Source organism: Taurulus bubalis (genome assembly GCF_910589615.1).
Source record: "Taurulus bubalis genome assembly, chromosome: 5".
NCBI lineage: Eukaryota > Metazoa > Chordata > Actinopteri > Perciformes > Cottidae > Taurulus > Taurulus bubalis.
In genome coordinates, this window is record NC_136593.1 from 7,503,450 (window position 1) to 7,525,804 (window position 22,355).

At 41.5% G+C, this 22,355-nt stretch overlaps 1 protein-coding gene across 1 annotated transcript in view; it reads right to left on the reverse strand.

Annotated features, from left to right (window-relative positions):
- Positions 1-4,103: 4,103 nt before the first annotated feature.
- The window catches only part of nav1b (neuron navigator 1b), a 41,675-nt gene continuing 23,423 nt past the window's right edge, over positions 4,104-22,355 (reverse strand). Inside the window, exons 5-30 of the mRNA XM_079217851.1 lie at positions 21,012-21,312; positions 19,225-19,966; positions 18,355-18,771; positions 17,747-17,788; positions 17,492-17,652; positions 16,776-16,949; positions 16,155-16,207; positions 15,695-15,718; positions 15,090-15,167; positions 13,025-13,108; positions 12,283-12,397; positions 12,025-12,155; positions 11,354-11,362; positions 10,540-10,712; positions 9,857-10,013; positions 9,547-9,745; positions 8,944-9,026; positions 8,752-8,847; positions 8,223-8,391; positions 6,315-6,550; positions 6,066-6,220; positions 5,883-5,954; positions 4,853-5,049; positions 4,637-4,755; positions 4,313-4,510; positions 4,104-4,200 (exon numbers count right to left, since the gene is read on the reverse strand). Of these exons, the coding sequence (XP_079073977.1) occupies positions 4,117-4,200; positions 4,313-4,510; positions 4,637-4,755; positions 4,853-5,049; positions 5,883-5,954; positions 6,066-6,220; positions 6,315-6,550; positions 8,223-8,391; positions 8,752-8,847; positions 8,944-9,026; positions 9,547-9,745; positions 9,857-10,013; positions 10,540-10,712; positions 11,354-11,362; positions 12,025-12,155; positions 12,283-12,397; positions 13,025-13,108; positions 15,090-15,167; positions 15,695-15,718; positions 16,155-16,207; positions 16,776-16,949; positions 17,492-17,652; positions 17,747-17,788; positions 18,355-18,771; positions 19,225-19,966; positions 21,012-21,312 (4,269 nt within the window). The 3' untranslated portion in view covers positions 4,104-4,116. The remainder of the gene's footprint in view (positions 4,201-4,312; positions 4,511-4,636; positions 4,756-4,852; positions 5,050-5,882; positions 5,955-6,065; positions 6,221-6,314; positions 6,551-8,222; positions 8,392-8,751; positions 8,848-8,943; positions 9,027-9,546; positions 9,746-9,856; positions 10,014-10,539; positions 10,713-11,353; positions 11,363-12,024; positions 12,156-12,282; positions 12,398-13,024; positions 13,109-15,089; positions 15,168-15,694; positions 15,719-16,154; positions 16,208-16,775; positions 16,950-17,491; positions 17,653-17,746; positions 17,789-18,354; positions 18,772-19,224; positions 19,967-21,011; positions 21,313-22,355) is intronic.

Consider the following 22,355-nt stretch of genomic DNA (forward strand, 5'->3'; position numbering starts at 1 on the left):
ATCCAATGCCATCATTTGAGCGGAGGAGGGAAGCTTATATAGGAGCCAGCAGGTTCAAGCCCCGCCCCCTAATGAATTAAATGTAATAGATACCGAGCATCATGTCTGACTCAGACCTGCATGTCTGTTTGTCTCACTCATCAACTCATCATACACTGTTCCAAAACTATGGCCCAATTACATTATATTTATACACTTTGACTTATTACATTTTATTGCGCAACTTAGTGTCATTTCTTATCATGATTAATATGGTATACCGTGTGTGTGTATACAGTATATGTAAATATATATATAAATATATATATATATATATATATATATATATATATATATATAATTTTAATATATTTAATATGTATACAGCAATATTTTAATATTTATTCATGATGACTTATGAGCAAATTGTAAATGCAAAATTAAAAAAATGTTTTCTTACAAATATCATAAACTGTTCCAAAATTATGGCCCAATTACATTATATTTATAAACTTTGAGCTACTACATTTTATTGCGCTATTTGGTGGCATTTCTTATCATGATTTATGTGGTATACCATGTATATATATATATATATATATATATATATATATATATATATATATATATATATATATATATATATATATTTAATTAAAATATACATATATCATTTACATTTGTTTAATAGGTATACACCAATCTTTTATTATTTAATTATGATGACTTAAAGCAAATGGTAAATGCAAAACTTTAAAAAAAAGTATTCTTATAAACATGGTATTAACAGTTAAATTATTAGAATTAACACTGTCAAACGAAAGACGCAACAGAATAAATATAACATGTATTTTATTGATTCCAACAACCAGTGATAGGTGGATGAAAGCCTTCAGAAACATGCCTTATCCATATATTGGACCCAACTCTGAAGAAATATCCCTTTCCTCTCAAGGATGATTTCTTTGTTCCCCCTCAATGATTGTTGCCGCATCCAGAATGCCGACCTATTTACAATCTTTACAATGATGTCCTGTACAAAATAGAGAAATTAAGTTTTACAAAGGATTCTTTAGAAAAAAGAGAAAAAAAGAAATATCAAATATTTTGAGTATTAAAAAGGAAAACATTATCTGGAATTTCCTAAACAATACATTATTGTTAACGTTTTTTTCTTCTTCTGCTCACACAGCAAGTTTACATGCATTCACAACACTTAGAAACCCTTAACATTTGCACGTCAGTGACATTAGATACCGCATAACATTGTTTTTAAATCTTAGTTTAGTCCACAACAAGCTTTGCAAAAATATGACTATTCAGCAACCTGTATTGGCCAAAAGAGATCAGATTCCTCTCTTTTTCTGCTTTGATTCTACATGGAATTAAACAGTGAAGTGCTGATTCTCGCCAACTAGTTCAGGCTCATAATTAGATGTTGACACTTATTAACTGTTTATCATCATTTGACCATGTACAAGTTCAGTTATGACCCTTTTTTTGGGGGGGTCATTCATAAGGACAAAACACATGCAACATCTTCCAAACTGCTTAATTTCTTTCACTATATCAATAAACCCTGTTCTCAACACAACGCCAATCAAATCCTCCTCTCTGTAAGGCTCACCTGCTAAAACAAGCTCCCAATTTTGTCCCGTGGTGCAATTTGGTCCAATTTAGGAACTCAAAGACAGACCAGATGAAAACACACTGCGTTTGTGTAACTGCGTGAGGATCAGACATTTGCTGAGTGCCAACACCAGTAGAAGTTGCTGCATAGTCCTGATACACTAGTAAGCAAACACAAATCACAGCTACTACAGAGCAACAGGCACAACAACCAGTGAATGAGATGAGAAGCTTGAGCAGATGGCTTTAGTTAACCTGCAGAAACAGACCAGGGTTGGTAGTCCAATACCTGAAATATTTACAATAACTGACATTATTCTCAATTGGCATGTGACCAGCGTGAGAGCCACTGGCCATTTGGCATCTTTTTGCTCTTCGATGTCTTTAATTAAATCATTTTTTCTTTCTTTCTTGTGTGTGTGTACATGTGACCAATCAGAGCTGCGGATTAGCTTGACATTTTGTTATCAGCCTTATGCAAACAGTGCAATAACGAAGCAATAAGCAGCTCAGATGCAATTTAAAATGTTAAACTTTCTTATCGAGCTGTCATAAAAAGTGGTCCGACATTCATTTACAGGAGTTATGTACATGTGAAGTGGAGTCTGAGCACCTAAACAATGACACAGTTTGGGATGGACAGGTGGATTATTTTTCGACAACACTTGCACAACCACTTTGTACACCATTTACTCCATTAGGGCTTCTTCACAAAAAGCTACACCAAGAGTGTTTAATATCTTTTGCTTTTTAATCTTTCTTCGGAAAACACTGTCTTGTATCCAAAGTCTTCTTAAATATGAATACCGTATGTTGTTAACATGGGCGTACACCATACACTGTCTCTACGTAATGACTTCAACATTTCTTTGACAACACGTCCTAAAAAATATCAGAAATGATCTTCCAGATGATATTTCACATTACTTTAGCTTTTGACAGTTCTACTGTATGACACAACACTCTTTGCTAACCTACCCTGAAAGTCTACGTGATCTTTACTCAACACTAGAATAGTTCGGGACATTGTTAAACAGAGCCTAAATGATGATAATAAGCATGAGAATGAGATTTTTCTTTTTCAAATTCTGTTCGTGAAGGGTTGCAAATGAAACTGGGCATAGGTAGCTTCAAAGTCACTCTAGACTTTGTTTAATGTGTTTTGCAGTGGAGCTTTGTGATAAGGCTTCCTTTAAAAGCACCAACTACATGATTTACATGGTTAAATGGTTATTTTCTATACGTGTTTTTTTATACATTCATCATTGAACTTAAACCACCAACATGACAGTCAATATGCATGATAAAAGTACAGTATTTGGTTCAGTATATTAGATATTTGCACCAACTAATATCGATGAAATAGCTGTGATGTAGCCTGATTGCATGTACATAATATATACAGTAGCTACTCTGAATCTGGGGCGAAAGACCTGAAACAAATGTACACTTTCCTAGATAAATGTTTTTGAAAAAAAAAAAATCTGTAAAGGATTCCAATAGCATTTGTTCAATCTGTTAAATCAGAGGGTGTTTGTTATGTTATATTATCCCTGGGTAATATCTAATACCTGATATATACGGCAACATTGGTGACACTTGGTGACACATAAAGCAGGTCATGAAACTACATTAAGTGATGAACTCGCATCACTCATAAATTGGTTGTTTTTTTATGCAAAAGAGTATGACAGCAAGTTAACTTTTTTTACTTATAAGCCATAAAAAATGATAAAGAAGACGTATGTGAAAACATATACTGATAATTGATTATATCATATTTTATAATGTTATATTGTAAAAAAAAAAAGATGACGATGAATTAAAATAAATAATGTTGCGAGCTGAAGAAATAACTCCTGACGTCGCAGCTGTGGTGATATCGATGAAAGCACCAGTGTTCTCTGCTGAAGTTGAGATGACATTTACGTCTTTGTTCTTAAGGCATTGTATGTTTCACCTGCTCAGGTCGTAAAGTTCAGGATTGCATATGTATAAGATTTGGCCTTGAACGACTTATACAGTAGATATGTACCAAAGAACTTTGCAATGAATAGTAGCATCTGTCATGCTGTCATACTCTTTTCCAAAATGAGTCACCATAATTGAGAACAGCTCCCGTTGACAAGCACTCCATATCCCATGATGCATGTGTGCTGTTGCAGAAATCACCTGAAGTCTGAGGTGCTGAGATGACAGTGATCTTTTAGCACCGATCTAAGAGTACTGAGCGCTAACGTGATGGTAAAGGAATCTAAACTAAAAGGGAATGTCATCCAGTCAAATACACAATAAAATAATAGAATATAGTCTTTTGAAAATACTGTATTTTGAAAATACTGTATGTATGTTGCAATGACCTAGTTATACTCCTAACCTATGGGAATGATGGTTTAAATCACACTATATACCCTTAGGGATAATTTGTTCCTGAATGAGTACTGCATCATCACAGTGGACAAAAAACATAAAAGTTGAAGTGCTATTTGTTAAGTGTCAGCTTTGTGTTCAAAGTTTAGGCAGACTAGGGTCTTCTTTGTCTGGGGATTCAATGTAATTGGCAGCCTCTTGAAGTTTCAAAAGCATTGCCATCTAAAACAAAGAAGAGAGAGTCGAGAAATCAGCAATACTAAAAGATCCGTTTCAGTTTCAAGTATTTCACAAAGCGTTAATTCTCAGAAAAGATCACCAAGTGCTGTCTTACCAGTGGATCAGATTCCATGGAGCTGGGCGGAGTCTCCTTGTGAGGCCTCTCCTCGCAGGGCTGACCGGGGCTGCTGGAGCCAATGCTGGGGGGAGGCAAGTGGAACAGCTTCGCCTGGTCTTCCTGGGCAGAAGGCCAAGGCAGGGTGCCCCGCACCCACTCCACTGGGTCCTCCCACACCGCCTTCTGGCCGTGGACCTGAAGTGTCACAACATACCAGGACGGTAAAATTAGAGCACAATATTTCCTGTGAAAGGGGAGGCCACCAGCACTTCTTAAAGGAAGAACCACATGCACTAGATGGTCTCTCGGTTGGTTTCTCACCTTGATGCCGTCCTTGGCCCCCTCTTGCAGGTAAGGAATGATAGAGTGATTCCAAAGGTCAATGAACCACGATCGAAACTCCTCCACCGTGACAGGACACGACAGGAAAAAGCAGGGGCCTGAGGAGACACGGGAAGGGAAAGAAGAAGATTTAAAAAAAACAGCTTTCTTCAGCCTTGAAGTCATGGCTGGTCCTGATGAGAGTGTGCCTCATACCAATGAGGAAGTCCGATGTGCTGTGCTTCTCTAGGAAGGCGTGCAGCTGATACCACAGTTTGGGCACCCAGTCTAAGACCCTGATCAGGTCCTCGTTGGTCAAGTTTTTCTCGTCCTCCGACTCCATCAGCTTCCTGTGCAAGTAGCGCACCAGGAAACCGTTGGCTGGCTCCACATTGTTGGAGAAGGTCACCATCCTAAGAGGATGAAAGGCACATCAGTGGGCCATTTCTTCAGCCACATCTAGGATCAGCTTTTGTCATTATCCCTTTTATCCAAATCGACATTAGATCATTGAGTTAACAGTTTAAGTTACTGGTTGACTAATGGATTGAGCTCTGCAAATGATACTTTCTAAATTTTTCCTCAGAAAACCCAATTAAACCACCAAAATCATAAATAATAATTCCTGAGTTCTTATTTTGGTCTTGTTTCATTTCACGTGGCTATATCCTCTTACCTCATCAATGTGAAAGAATCATTAAAACCACCTCATAATAAGGTTGATATGCCAAAACGTTGTTACTTTAACGTTTTCAGAGTAAACTAATTTATTTGAGTTTCTGTTTAAGGATTTTCTTTTTCCTAATTTCAGCAGTCGGCAAAAATGTTGGTTGACTAATCTCAAGTGCAGATAACAGTGATATGTTTGTATTTCTTGCCAAACTTCAGAATAAAAGCAGCTAAATAAATTTTGTTTTTTCTTTCTTTACAGGTATTACAGTTTATATTGTATGACTCACTGAGTCTCAATAATAACAAAGTAAACTCTGTCTACCATTATTGGTATTCACAGTGCTGAGTGAAATCGAACTGTATTAAATCATGCTGTATATCAGCTCACATATAAACTCATTACCTCACAGTTTACTATTGACCTGCTTTAAGATGCCTTTTAATTGTATTGACTTGTTTACTCCACAGAGAGCTTCAAATATAACATCAATGTAATCAGGACACATTCAGCCCGAACATTCAAGACGATCCTGCAGGAGAAGAAAATACTTCCACAACCATTCCCTTCACCAACCTGAAGCTGAGATGGAGGCCGTGGTTCGCAATCATCTTCACTGGTTGATTGCTTGTTCCAATAATGTAGGGGCTGAGTAACAAAAAACACATTATAGTTAAGGTCACATTGAATATGTATTACATTACATTCCCTCTGACATTAAATATCACATAAATACTCTTGTAGCTATGTGGAGCTTACCATTTATGATATTTGCAGGTGAGAGCACCATTGACCAGTTCGCTGATGGAAGCGGGCCCGTGAATATCATCCAGAATAACGACGAGCGGTACTTCCGACGTGCTGGTTTCCCGATCGATTTGATTGGCCAGGTTGGAAAGATAAAGCTGCAGATCCTGAGGACAAAAGTGTGAAAGAAAGAGAGCCTGTAATGACAGGAAAATGACAGACGTGACGCGCCAAGTAATGCGAGCCGTCCCTTTCTGTCACCTTGCATGACTGGCGGTGCATGTTGAAAGTGACCACGATGCCGTCGGTGACTTCGCGGGCGCTGCGGTCCACCAGGTACTCGGCCAGCCGGGACGCGAGGTAGCTCTTGCCCGTCCCGCTCGGCCCAGACAGGATGAGACGGCGGTGTTTGAGCAGCAGACTGATGTAGTGTTGCATCATGGGTTTGGGAATGAGGGTTTCGAATACCAGGCTGTCCACACACTTCTCCTTCAGACCTGAATACAGTAAAGAAAAGGGATAATGTACTGTGTTGATTGGTGATGAACTTAAGTTATTCTCACTGTTGGCTGCTTGCCGCCGGCTCATCTGTCTCTTTTTTTTATTCTGTTAATATCTGACCCAAAAATAATCAACATTAGAAACAGGAGGAGCTTGGGCAAGAAAACATATTTAAATCCCCTTGCGTGTCCTTTAGAAGTAACATGGAGTACAAGCATTTTGCTCTGAAAATAACTTTGCATCAAGTGCCCAGGAGTCCAATGCTCCGCCTTAGCATCTCAGGGGCCCGAGTGTCTGAGGCTGGTGGACCAGCTGGGCCTGGCTGCACTGAGATCAAGTTACCCAGAGACCTGTCTGGGCCGCTGCGGCTCCACTTCGCTCCCTGCATTCCTGAATGCAAAAGGTCTATCAAGGACTAGCAATCCATTAAACCAGAACCTGTAAGCTCCGGTGTGGAATCACTGATGGGCTCCGCATATGTGCAACTCCCAAACAAAAACACTGCTGTTGTGGAAGTATAATGTCTACAAGTCACACACAGCTGTACTCTTGATGACAATGTTAAGCTTGTATGCGTGGCATGCAGGTATTTGGCTATTTCCGAAGAAACAAAACATTATGTTGTTGGACCGATGAGTTCATCAGCTGCCAGCTGGGGGGTCATTGAGTCTTGTTTTGGTCAGTGATGAGGACAGCTTCCAGTTAAATGTAACTGAATGCACGTCGGACGTAAAGAAGAGTTGTAAATTAAAATAAGCAACACTGAACTAAACAAGTCCAAATTTAGTCTGATAAACAGACAGGCATGAGGACTTGCACCCAGCTGGGACTCGGATTAGACAGTTAAACTCGTCAGATAAACACTTCTCAAAAGCTAATGATGATTGACACAGGAAACCTGGCTACGTTTCTCTCAATGTATCGTATATGCATGTGGACACAGCTTTCACTTGAAGATTTGTGGTTTGAAAAGATGGACTTTTGAAAATGGAAGCTGGACTGACTCCAACAGGCTCTACTGTGTACTTGCATGAGGACGTTTATTTCATCAACCCAAATTCTGGTTGACGAGAGGTAACAAGAAAAAGGAAAAGGAAGCTAGCCAAGTTCGAGGTTGACAGGTTCCTAAAGGACGTTGTTTTATATTTATTTTATTGAGTCAGTCTTCACCTTTTCATTTATTTCACCTTTTCATTTAGTTGCTGAAGTGCAGAAAGCAGAAAAATGATTGGCACTCAGCCGAGAAATCTATCTGAACTGTACAATAAACAGTTAAGGAAGGCAGAATCCATTATCTGTGACAGCCTCCCCCGCACTTAGAATTTAAATTCCTGCCCTCTGGATTCCACCCGAGACACCATTAGCAAGAAAGATATAAATGTTTCATACTCCCAGCCATGCATCAGCATAACTCCAGTCATGCCTGTTTCTCTCTGCTTTCTTTCTTTCCACTAAGATTTGGACTTTTTTTACTTAATGTGTTCACCTTTTACTCTTGTATTTATATGCAATTTATTATAAATGTGTGGTTAAGCGTGTTTCTTTAAAAAAAAAACTTTTATCATGTGTGCCTTTCTCTGTGTTGTTTTTATTTTATCACCAGGTACAGATAATCCATCTCCAATCTTAAACCTAATATGATTTTACAAGCCACATTTCTCCACTGACCTTTCAGGGCCACGGTGATGCTACTGGGGCCTCGGGACATGCAGCGAGAGGGCTGTGTCTCTGGAGATTCTCCTCCCAGCACCCTCTTGATGTGGCCCATACTGTAACTGTAGACGGAGTCTGTCGACAGGCCCAGACTAGAAGTGGGGTCCACCTTGGCTATGTACACCTGGAATAAAAAAAAGAGAATTATTATATTCTATTATATCAGTTTGAGTAGGATCTAATGTGATTTGATATAGCCCCTGGTGATGTTTCAGTGCCAACACCTGTCAGAGGTGTGACCTGGACAATCTAAATTAAAATACCTTTCATTAAGATTGTGCTTTTTCATAAATTAAGGACTTCCGCGTGATTCTCTAAGGTGTTTCGGCATCATAGTTTCCATCAAGTGTGCAGTCGTGGAACTCTTTGAAGAACAGCTTGCTAAATTTAATACGACAGCAGCTGAAAGGTGCTCGTTGCAAACTGTACATTCAGTTCTTGGGCCTGTCATAGTGGGCAAAGTTGCCAGAAGAAGGGGACTCACCTTGAAAGCCTGGCTGACTGCTGAGTCCAGCATGGGCCAGTCCATCCTGCCATTTACCCTGACGGTGCCGACGAAGAAGTCCTGCTGTTTGACCTCCTGTCGATGCAAAGTGCAGCAAACAGGAGATTTAAAATCATGTTTATGATTTATGTTTCTGAAGGAGGAAAGGTGACAAACGTCAAACATGCTTACGTCTTTGAAGACGTGTAAATCTGCAACACAAATCACCACCCGAACACGGTGGTCATCCCTCTGTGAGGAAAGACTCAGAGAATCTGCAAAGAAGACGTCTGCCGAGGAGTAAAGACAAAAAAAAGTTGAATATAAAAAATATAATATAACAAGGACATTGTGTGCAGTTTGTAGTGGTGCATTTATGTGCACATTTGTAAACTGTGAGAAAAAAAAACTTTCAAAAAACTTCTATGGAGCAGATATTATACATTAAATGTGTATCTGACCTTACAAACACAAGCAGGGGATAATATTTAAACAATATGATTTTACATTTAATCGTCGTTTTTTTTACTTGTAGATGGTGCACATGTACAGTACATACATGATTTGTTATTTCATTTATTGTATCATTTTCACAGAAAGTTTCATCCAATTATTAAGTAAGTGCTTTGGAAAAGCTCTCTGACAGCTTCAGTAATACGTATCTGCAAGTCACCACACCAGAAAGTATTCACCGTTAATTCATTTTTAATCATGTGCAAGTCACATTTAATCTAAGTGCTATGCCTCCATGTATTCCACACTGGCGACACCATTCTGACGCCTTGTCAACCGTACCTGAGCTGCTGCCCTCACTCGGCCCTCTGCTGTAGCTCTTGGGCATGTGCATGGCTACGGACTGTCGAGGGGACGAGCTTCCCAGAGCAGTGAGACCCGAGGACTGGGAGACGGAGCTGGAGGGTCCGGGAGATGGACACGGGGACAGGGTACCTGTCTTCAGATGGTCGTTCTCAGCCTTCAGGTTCTCCACTGTTGACTATGCGGACAAAATCACAGAAGTAAGGGGAAGTCAATTCCATCAATAATCCTTAATGTGTTTATGAAAGGCTCTGAATAGAAATAATCAAAAGGAGCGTATCACACATACCTGCATGTTGGTCATGGCGTCCTGCAGCTGCTCCAGCTGATGGGCGGAGCTCAGAGCCTCCAGGCGGACGTCTGTCAGTTTGCGCTCCTTCTCCCACAGCTCTGTACGCAGTTCTGTTACAACCTTATCATCACCCTCCTCATCTTCTTCACAGAGCCTGCAGATGTTCAGTTCAAATAAGACAACATTAGAGATGTGAGGAAGTGGCAAGGAGCATAAGACAGAGAGCTACTTGAAACATTGCAAATGTTAAATTAAAGGATAACTTTGGTCAATCTCAACCTGGACCTTGTTTTCAAATTTTTTTTGACATTGGTCCAGAAATGAGGGCTAAAGCTGCAGAAGGCAGTCGCTAAACAGACTGTGATGTAATCATATCGAGCAATTGCGCACCCGCAATGTACGCCCACTAAAAGTGCTCAGATTGTTAGCATGTGTTAAATGTCATTATGGAAATGACCGTACAGAGAAATAAAATGTTTTTCTCGCAGCATTCTCCCTAAATACTGGACCGATTTCAAACATAGATACAGCAACATAAGTGCAGACCACATAGCGTCTTGTAATTCACGTACATTTTTTGGTAATGCAATCGAATGCATTCTTATGTCATCAATGTCACAATTCTAAGTATCTGCTGGTGGGCCGTCTAGTTTCAGAGATCCCTGCGGGGGGAGGTTTACCCTGATGATGATGCCGAGGATTTCATTGACAATGGAGGCTTGTTCCCAATGTGGTGGACTCGAGGGGAGGATGGTGCAGAGGATTCTGGGGTGGAAATTTCCTCGATGTCAGCATACGGCCCAGCCGGCTTGGAGCCCTTCTTGCTAAAGGCCTTGTTGAAGGAGCTGCGTAGCTGTACAAAGAAGAAACATGGGACTGAAACAAATGATGGGTCTAAAAACTACACCAGAGTAGAATACACTTGTCAAGCAATTCTTGAAAGCACTTGTGTGAGCTGCTTTTATCAGATATGCCATGTTTTCCACTGATAGTTGTCATCCACACCCATTATCCTTCTGGTATGCATGTTTTTATTCATTATTTATGATGCCACCTAGTATAATCTATTTGTATCATTCTTTTTAAACAGTGGACAGTCATAAAAGCTCAACTCTCACTTGGTTTTAATGTTCAGAAGGAATTGAAATGAATACAACAAAACGTGTATATATACATTTTGTTCATACTTGAGATGCGTGAAGCAAAATACAGTTTCTGAGAAACATTTCCATTCAAAGTTTCTACAACAGTGGTATTTATCTTCATTGAACAGTTTGACGTATTCAGTATTACAACACATAAAGCACACAGAGCCTGATTCTGCAATTTAACAGAACTGTTTAATATGATCAAATATGCTATAAACGAAAGTGTTTATGTGTTTTAAGATTAAAAAGACGCAGACGACAGAGTTTTAAAACGTTTCACAAGTATGACTCATAACGTGCATGCAGGCTGGAGGAGGGATATATTTACTGTGGCAACATCACTCACCTCAAAGACCTAAAATAAAAAGCAGGGCAGCATGAAGGAAAGACCAGAGTCATACTTAATAACAGACTTGGAACAAGATAGGACGAGAGAGACACACACACATGCAGGAAAAAAAACCCAGAGCTGCAGCTGATTGATTTCTTTTTTTGTATCAAATATAATAGAAAATTATAATAGCCATAATTTCCTTATATACATTTATATATATGTGTATATATTTGTCTTTATTTGTATTCTAGTTGTTATTCTTTATTTTACACCCAGCCTTTTTAGCATATTGTATTTTTTTGCCTATATTGTTCGGGACGAACATGGGACAAAAAAATAAAACGCTTTAAATCTTGAAATTGTATAACGTGTGGCTAATTAAAGACCATCACTGGATTTGTTTAAGTTGAATGAATTTGACATTTCTGAGATACCTGACCAATTAAAAACCCAGACACGCTGAACTGTTCAATTCAATACCAAAAAACGATTTGATAGCTTCCATACCTTTCACTATGGAGCTGAAGGAAACAACTGATTCGTAAACCACTGCAAAAATAATTCTTTGAATGTATTTGGTCTCACCACACGGTGCAGTATGCTGAGCAGTGACTCAGACACACACACACACAGCAATATTTCTTAACCAGCGCGACGTCTAGATCCTGCCTGCGTGTTCTCACCCAGCTCTTCTTCTTCTTCTTCTTGGCCTCCTGCTCTTTAAGACTACCGATACTCGAGTGGCTGGTGTGGCTGGTGTTGCTGGTGAGGCTGGAGATGCTTTCGGACGAGTTCTGCCGATTGATCTGCAGTTCTGAATACCAGCAGAAAAGAGAGCACATTGATTCATGAGAGGGAAGCTTTTGAAATTCCATACCTTCAACTTTGCATGCATGTATGCATTTTTTATTTTGTTTTTACATCCCCAGAATATTCTGTACCTTTAGGTTCGATGTCCGGAGGAGTACTGAGAGCCCCGTGAATGATTTCTTGGGCCTCTGTGTTTTTAACCCTCAGAACCTCGATGGTGTCCTTGAGCTCAGTGAGCTCAGATTCCTGAAGGCGGAACATATCAATCTGTGTAAACATAAAGTCACTGAGCCAACATTCTTCCAAACAAAGGATTATGCAACATGTGAGATGGATTATTTATTCAGCATGATTGATGCACTTTGCTGGTTTGTAAGTCTGCCGCATCTTTTTATGTGAAAATGTCTTTTATCTGTGTTTTCATGCGGTGCTTGTGTGCAACTTCTTTACACTTGTAAATGGGATTTAGAATCTAAATGGGATTATCTTGGCTAAATAAAGGTTAAATATATACCGGTAACAAAATAATCACATCGGCGTTCAACTAGGATGAGTGTTGAGTGTCTAGGGACAATATGGAAAATCGTGCGAGAGTAAAGTAAATAAAGTAAAGTTTGACCCACAACTCATTTCCAAAACAACAATGTCACCTCTTTCACTGACAGAATGTAATAGCGCTTTATAGTCGATTCTGTTGAATGATAATTGGGCCAAAAGTTTATCATCATGTATTCATTGATGATGTAGTAACACCATTGTGTCTTTTGAATGATATTCATTGCTTGTTTGTGCCAAGGATTTGTTTTCATATATAATTAAATGTAAACTGTCACACATGTCTCAGATGGTTTAACAGTCAACAGTGACAAATACCTTCTGGTCCGAGGAGACCGACAGGGTCTGCAGGCGGGCCGTCATCAGCGCCAAACTCTGTTCAAATGCTGCCACCAGATTAGCCTTTAGAGGAGGACACGGAGGTAGGAGGAAGAAAGAGAGAGAGACAGAGAGAGTGGGTTGAGACAGCAGACAGGTATGAGTCACCGGCTGCATCGAATCACTCTGCAGCCTCACACGCTCACAGCACATCAAGCAAATGGATTTCTCCGTCTGCTGGGAGAGGAGGGAGGGGATGGAGCAGTGGACAGCTGAGGATGATGTCAGGGATGAAAGAGGACGTTAGGGCGGTGGTGGTGAGGGAGAGCAGGGCGTGACAAACCTCGTTAACCTCATGTAGCATGTTTGACCTTTAGGCCGGGATATCTCACACAATTTTGGCTGATGACTGCGTGGCCGATTAGAAATCTTCTAAAGTCCGTGGCTGACGCCATCGTAATTAACTTGTTAAGACGTTGTGACCTATTCTACATGATGTTTTGCTTGAATGTTGTGTCAGATAATCCTCCTTTGGCAGCTTTAGTTTTGTTGGGTTTAGTTTCTTCGTCTGGTTTGAGAGATGGCCCGGGTCCGACAGCTGTGTGGTTGGTCTGGGTCATCCCCTTTAATTTATTTTTGTTGGTATCTTGCTTATGTATTTCTTTGTGGTCACATCTATTTAATAATTGAATACTCTGCTACCCCATGAATCTGTGTGAATGTTATTGACCCCAAAGGTTAATATTTGCGGAATCTTATTGGCCTTCAAATCAGGAATAATCCGAAATCGGTGCTGATAAAATTAGTTGGTTAATTAATTAGCGGATTGACAGAAAATGAATAGACAATAATATTGATGATCGTTTTGAGAATTTATCAAGCAAATATGCCAAATATAAGTACACAGAAAATAACAATTAGTTGCCAACATGTCAACATGCTTCAAGGGAGGTGATGAGGTTTAGTTGTGACACAGCGAGCCCAACAGAGATGTCAGATCTCGGCTGCTTGCCGTCCACTCAGAATCATGCAGAAGCGTCAGAGAGCGCTCTGGAAGCAACAGTCCAACAAACCTGGCCCAGCTGCTCCACCCAGCATCCAAAGGTGCGGGTCAGCGGGAGGCAGGTTGGGGGAAGCAGCAAGTCCAGCAGTCAATACGTCCGAGAACGTAAAAGAGAGGCACAGTGGCGTTAGGCGTGGGCTTAAATTCCTTAAAACAGCAAAAACATATACAGAAAGAAACACACACACACACACACACACACATCCAGGTAGGCTGCATACACTCACTCAGTGTAAGACCCAGGTTAAGCAACGGCAGTGGGTAAAATGCTCCATAGAGGACTGTAGTTCATACTTGTTGTCTATTTGATCGGGATCAGTGGAGAGGTGGTGTGAAAGTAAAAGTTGAATGTGATGGAAACAGCCAGGCTTAAGCATCTAGAAGCTGCGGGGTGACACTGTGAGAGTATCAAGGTTACAGAACTGAAGGATTATCGCAGCAGTGGAAAGATGCGAGTGGCAGCGAGAGAACTGAAAATATGCCATGCCTTCTGGAAGACCAAAGGGACCTGCTGGTTCGGGAGTAAACATGAACCACTAAACTGGGGACTTTTCCCCCTCCGTCTCCTATCATCCTCATCCTCCTACTATCAGCTATCCAATAAAGGTATAAAATGCTCCAAGATATCATTCAAGTGTCGGGTCGGATGTGTTATGATGTCCTTGCTCCTTGTGAGCAGCATCGAGGCCAGAGTTATGCCTCGGCATCTAGAGTCATCCACAGCGATGCTCCTTTTCCTATGCGAGCACGGATTCACACCGTATCTTTCCCACATCTCACCCTCACAGAAATGCAGGGCAGATACTAGATACACCTGTTAAATGGGGTTTCTGTATTGCAGTTGGTTGTGGGTTACAAACTCAGTGACCTAGCGAAGGTATAATTTACATTTTGGATTGATCACACTGATAAAAGATCTTGCAAGCTTCCAACACAAACTAAATATCTTCCAAAAAGATGCCAAAAGGGTATCTACATTTTTTTTTAATAAATCATACATACATTGGCAGTAAGCTGCAGGGTCAAGTCGGCAACCTTTTCCTGGGAAGACTCCAGCTCTCGCCTCAACTTGCGGATTTGCTGTGGACAAATTGAAAAGTAAGCTCCGGCAGTATGGACAATGTGCTGAACTGAATGTGTTAAAATTTGATATGTTAAAAAAAAAAAAAAAATATATATATATATATATATATATATATAAATATATATATATATATATATATATATATATAAATATATATATATATATATATATATATATATATATATATATATGAAGGAAACCAAATTGATAGTGGTAAATACGCTCCAAACCGATGAAAAATGGATCAATGAATGACAGATTATTTATTTTTTTTACCACTTTTATCATGCACTGGGAATTTGATGAGGTCTGAGAATGCATTTATTAAATGTTAGCAGGTCGTGCTAAATGATAAAGAATATTAGAGATAAAACGAAATGAACAGAGTTATGAGCGGCGTGGACTTCACTGAGCTCTGATAGCATTATCTGGTGAATGGACCCGGCTCAACAGGAAATGACTGACAGACGATGCAGAGAAAAGACACAATGTGAGTTGAAGAGTAATGGCACGTTGGCCTTACCTCCCCTTGCATCCTTTCCTCATTCTAAAGAAGGCATGGTGAAAGCAAATGAACAATAAAGAGGGATAAGGGAGAGTGTTAACTTTCGGGGCAGTGATGATACTCATCCACAGGGAAAAGGGGACATAGCTGAACTTTTATATAGACGGTAATGCTGAAACAGAAACGTGGACGTAGCAGCGGAGAGCTGTCCAATCACAGAATGCAGTACCAGGTCCCTAAAGGGTGAGTAACCAACTAGGGAAGGATTCAAGGTCACTTAATAGAATGCACGCAAGGTTTTCCTGCATGTTGAAAGTCAGTGAGAGTCAGTTTCCACAAATCAGTCAGAAATCTAAATGATTCTCTACAAGCTGTCTTAAATGATCACTTTGCTTCCTGAAGACAGGACGCAAGTCACAAAGCACTGACCACCAGCAAAAGGACCATTATTCTGTACATATTGGTTGCATCTACTCACCGAGGAATGGTTGGATGAAGCGTTGGACGCCAACGAGAGCACGGAGCCATGCACTGAAACAGAAAAGGGAGGGATTTTACTTCATATTAAAATAAACTATTTACTAATCCCTGCTATCCCCAGACACGAATAAAAGACTAAAGCGGGATCACGATTTACATCGTTTCTATTACTGACAACCCTTAAGATAATGTAATATCTCAAACTCAGTCAGCTAATTAAGAACATATCAATGACAAGCACATTCACCCTGACATGAGTTAGGATCTGATGTAAACGAACTTTTGCTATCGCATCGAAATACATTAAGAACTTGGAGTTTGAGCTAGAAAGTCTTTTAAAAAGCCTGCAAGTTATCTGACAGTGAAAGCAGGTTTGAATTAATGGAGAGACTCCTCGTTCGTTTACATTTGGACCACAGATTATGCCTTTCAGTCCTCACTACATAACTCACTATTAATCTAAAAGAATGCACCAGGACTCCCTGCTTTCCTTCATGAAAACAAATGTCCTTCTGGCATTTTCCTGAACAGATTGCGTGCTGTACGAGTGGACAGCTTTGTTTCATTTGAGGCCACGTTGGGCGACTCCCCTGCAGGGGGCCCCGCGGAGCAAGCTCACCATCATCCCCTGGTTCCCGGAAAGACCCACACCGCATCATGCTTTTTGGCCGGTCGGCCAGGGACATGCTGCTGCCCAGGGGGGAGGAGCCATAGAGATCGCAGGCCGACTCACTGGGTGGTCCTATGCTGTTGGAGCGCGATATCCTCGGGGTGCCGCTGGAAATTGGGGCAACTATCACACAAGAGAGATGTTTGGAAAGACAGTGAGTGGCACAGATAAGTCCGTAGGATGCAGTTCTGTATGACAACTCTCTCTCTCACTCGCACAAACATATTGAGGCATAGCACGCTTATTCTGATGACTCGGTGAAAGGAAACACTACGGCTCCACAACAGTCAAAGAGATAATTATAGCCTGACATGACCCTATGTTGCCTCCATCTCCAGCATAATTCTGACTTTAACTCGAGACTATATGAGAGCAGAGACTGTAATATTCACATCTAATATAATATACTATAGTCACAGTCCCATCTGATACCATGATCATTTTGATAATCACTTTATCGAGATGACTTGATGTATTATCAACAGCATTTTCCGAACTGTAAAGTCTATGCTGGACATTCCTCTCAGTGGGAACTTAATATCGCTGCCCGCAATAATAATAATCAACGGTTAGACTGATGGCTTATCAAAGACCTCAAGTCTCATTAGTTTCAAGGCGTGGTGTTTTTTTAGAACTTGGCAGCCAAATGGAGCGAGCAGACTCACCCACGTTGGTGAGAGGAGCCTTGCCGGAGGAGGGGAGGAGGAGCGAGCGGGTGGGAGACGGCAGCTGGGGGGGGCTTTCGCTCTCGGCCATGTTCACTATGTTGTGGGAGTGGCGTCTTCCCGTTTTGCCGTCACTGTCTGACAGGCTTGAGCCATAGCGTCTGAGAAAAGAAAATTCATTTTTTTTAAACTTCAAACAATGAAGACACATCAGAGTGTGAGAAAGATGCTTGGGCTGTAATTGTTATGACGTACTCTAAGCCTTTCTTCGGCAAGGTATTTCTGTCTGTTTGCAAGCTGTGAAGAAGAGAATACAACATTGATAATAGAGATTAAATAGTCATTGGGAATACTTCTTATAAAGATGATAGGTTTCTCCGACACTAACACTATCATTCATTTTTACATTTTAAGTTTTTTCACAGAAAAACAGCTCAAGGGTTTCTCTTCTAATCCTTTTTGTCTGTCTTCCCCATATGGCTAACTGGGCTTACTGGGTGACACACAGCGAGGGATTGCCAAAAAGTACTTTTTTTTATTTTGGCAGGAACTACTTCTGACCATCTCCACCTTGACAGACACACTTTTTTTCCCAATGGATCCAGCCCTCCATCTTTTAAATGACACCTCCGAGTTTTCCGTTCCCGGAAAAGACACATAAAACATGGTTGGCTGGTATGTCTGCTGCCAAGAACCGTATAACCCAAAGTTGGATGTCTTAACAGTGAAACAGTGGTTTCGCACACGGATAAATGCAGTTCTCTCTACCAGTATTGTTTCATAAGAAGATGGAAAAATGTATATATATGTATATTTTGTATTTACTGCACACGTTTGATACATCAATGTTAGATATTACTTACCTATCTGTGAGGTTGAGGGACGTCCTGCTGCCGGCTCCCCAGGTTCCCGTACACCTTTCATCCTTGTCATGCATCTCAGTTCTGACAAACCTGGCACTGGAAGGCACGCTCATCTGGAGCGGCAGGGACTCCATGCTGCGGTGCATGCCAGACAGCTTGGGGTAGAGCAGGGGTGATCCGCAGAGACTCAGGCTTTCACTGGTGTAGGAGCCAGGGGAATCGATATGGAGCACAGGCGCTGGGCTCATGGTGAGGCGGGACGAAGTGTGGGAACCAGCCAGGTCCTGCAGCTTGGTGTAAGGGGGGACTTTGGGCGGGAGGTCCTGGAGGGTCACGCAGGAATCCAGACTGTTGAAGTTGACCTTGTCCAGGTGAGCCAAGCTGGGTGGACGACCCAGAGACTTAGTGTTCAGCATCCTAGGAATCAGGTGTAAAAAAAGACGTTATAATACAGAAATGAAGTGCATGATGTGTATTCATTTCTGTTTATTTTCTGACTCCATCACCAGCCGTATCGAGCCATGTAGATAATTGTGGTTATTTGCCGTATATTTTGCCGCATCTGTCTCTAAGATTCCTGGCATTACAATTCAACAGTAAAATAAATCCAAGGAAACAATGTTCCCATTGAGCTAAACTGTTGGTGAGCTAACAGTAAGTAACTGGGACACTGTTTGTGGAAAGAGATAAAGCTCCAGAATGTTGTTTATGGTTTCAGATTCTGTCGGCGCCACAACTGAAATGTAATTTACTTTCATTGTACTGTGGTGTTGTATTAGGTGGCAGCATATAAAGCCACAGTTCCTTTACCGGCATGGCTTGATACCTAAGCCGAGTGAAACCCTTTAAAGTCATATTTATATGAGACACCTTGGTGTGGTGGGCGAGGACAGTTCGGGGTATTTGCTGCTGCTGGTCCGTCTCAGGCCGTGAAGCTTCATCGTGGACTCCCCTGTGCACAGAGTCTCTCCTTTCAGAGAACCACAGTCTAGGTCAGCCTTGGCCTTGGCTCTCTCCTTCTCCTTCTCTCGGTCCGTCATGTTCACCGGGCCTGTGCTCGTTCGATTGGACATCTTACCGCCGCAGCTACCGGGCTCTTTAATCCGGGGGCCCGTGGAGGACATGGGCACGGGTTTCAGAGTCAACAGACTGGGGTCAATGGTACCGCTCATGGGCCGAGGCCCAGAGCGACCGATCACACTGAACGTGCTGGATTTGGCCGGTCGAGGTAGGCTGCGGTACTGAATGCTGTTTCGGGCGTTTGGCCCCAGGAAGCTCTGCTCGCTGCTGGCATCGAAACTGTTCTTTCGACCCGAGGGCGTCCCTCCTCCCACAGGCTTCATCGGGATGCCAGAAGACCTGGGGGTTTTCCCCACAGTAGCAGAGCCACTGGAGATGGTGGCGCCCCCTGCTGTCATCACAGTGGCGGTACCGGTGGCTGTTGGTGGCCTCTTGTAGCCAAAGGAGGCGCCGGCTGTGGGTTTAACTAAACCTGACGGGGGCTTGCGGTGCTCTCCGAGTTGATCCCTTCCAGCATCTGAACGAGACCGTTGCAGACCAGCAGTTTTGAGGGAAATCCTGGATTTATCCAGGGGCTTCTCACCTTTAGGTGCTACATGAAGAAAGATATGTCATAGTTAAATAACAACAATATGGCAATGTCAATAATAATTGTCTTTAAATGAGGATGAGCAAGAATGTTTGACTCCGACAAGGATAAGATACTCCAAAGCAGACGGATAAATGATGACCGGACAGACAGATGAATCAGTAAACTTGGGCAAACAAAAAAGAACCCCACTTGAATGACTGGAGCATACATCAATTATAAATCATTTCACATAAAAGCAAATGTATATATCCTTCCAGCCATTACAGTTGAGATGAAAAAAACATCTGTATTTACTTAGAGAGCGGATGTGCATGTGTTGTCAAATGTGACTCACCAAGTGACTGACTTAAAAGGTTCATATGCTCAATTAAACTAAAATAACTTGAGACCTATCCAAGTGAAATATTCAATCAAATCAGATCTGTCTGGATCACTAAAGTAAAAGCACAGAGCAGGCAAATATGTAGCAACAGAGATTCAATAAAAGGGATTTTTTTCCCCTACTAAACTGCAGTCAGCATAAACACAATCAGACTTAATGTTAATAACTTATGTTTAAAGCTAATATTGAGCCGTGGAAATGTTGGTTTTGGAACTAAATTTCAATCGTGGCACTTTTTGTTGGGGATTAAATAAATGTAGTTTGCTGCAGATGGCAGACACAGCGTCTCTGCAGGAATGTACGCTAAGTAACCGGCTTTTCTCTGAGATAATAGCAGAAACGTGGCTCTGGGCTCAAAGCGGACTTTTCTTTTTTTTTTAAAGACAGATTTAATGGTGCATTTTTTTCCTTTCGTATACTGCGCTACAAATCAAAACCTGGCTCACGCTAAGGGGTACACTCCTGCATTCATCTTGACACCAAGCAGACATCCGCCTCGCCTGCTCTAAACACAGGCTGTTTTACATCTGGATACAGCACACAAAGAGATAATGGATGACATAGATTTAGCCGTTAAAACCAGCTAAAAGCAGCAGAGATATACGAAAATTAAGAGGAATAGCGGAGAAGAGAGCAGGCTGATGGAAAGACATTAGATCTCACCTGCGACTTTCAAAGTGCTCTGAGAGGTGTGGGTGATGGGTGAGGTCACGCCTATGGGAGGATTACGGCCCTTCTTGAAACTACCTGGTTGACCCAAGCTCTGAGGCTTCCTCAGTTCTCCTTTACACCCCGACTCTTCCCCGAGGCTCGGAGGCTTCTTCCTCCACTTGCTCGGGGCCTCCGTCTTGAGACTCCCCGTCTCGTAGCTGCAGCTGTCGAGCTTGTGGACGGCTTTGCCATCCTCGCTGTACCACGACAGTCCGCTCTCCACCAGGGAGCGCTTCTCTGCGTCAGTGCGAAGCTGCGGAGAGGGGAAGGCAAGAGGCACAGTGCGGGTAGCCATCAGACGCGGTCTGTGTTATCGGTGGAACTGACTGCTCTCTGTAATCTTTGTTTCATCTCGGCTGCATTCCAGCGGGAAGCAGGGAGAGACGGAGCGATATGCCGAGAGCAGATTGAAGAAAGCCACAGAGGAGGACAAAGGAAAGAAAACAACCTCCCACCCAAAAGAAAAGTGTGTGTGGATTTAACACTTTCAGAGATAAATCAACATTAGAATAATGCCAAAACATTTGAGGATTGCTTCAGCCTTTATCCTTATAATAAAAGACTGTCCAGTTGGAGACAGCTATACTGTAATAGAAAAAGTATCATGTGGTGTGTTGAGGAGGTGGCAAAATTGGGCATGGTGCTTCTTGGCACCCTATTAGTATAATACAAAGTGGCAGATGGCTCGTTGAGTACCACTAATGTTCATTTCTCCCAAGTGAGCATTTTGTAAGTAAGCAAAAAGACAAAATGTGTACCTGTGTAAAAGGTAGAAACCTCTTCCCTTTCTCTTAAAGGTGAACACAAAACAAGTTTGATCTATTTAAATATTCCCTCCAGTCATGTTCCAAGTTATCATTTGTGTCCGACATGTTTTTTCCCCCCCGACAAAAAAGTTAATTTAGCTTGTTAACGTCTCTTACTCGTTTCCTTTATTGCACAATTCAGGATGAAAACGTATACTGTATGTGACAAAATCTAACTATTAACATGCGTGTGTTAAAGTTTTAGGGGCGCAGTGAGAAACTTTCCACCTTCCGATGAACCTAAAAGAAATAACAGACTTCTAGTGTGAAACCCTGCACATACCTCATACTGCACAGTGCAGGTCAATCATACAAGTAACAATAAGCAGAACACATTTTTCAGTGAAAAAAGGCATTGAGGCCCAGTGTAACAACCTTCACAAAGTTCACGTGTACATTTAAAACAGAGAATTGCAGTAAAGATGGATTACATTGTCGCAGCCCGAGATTCTCTTGAGCTTCATTTTAATGACAGATGAGGTCTGCGCTG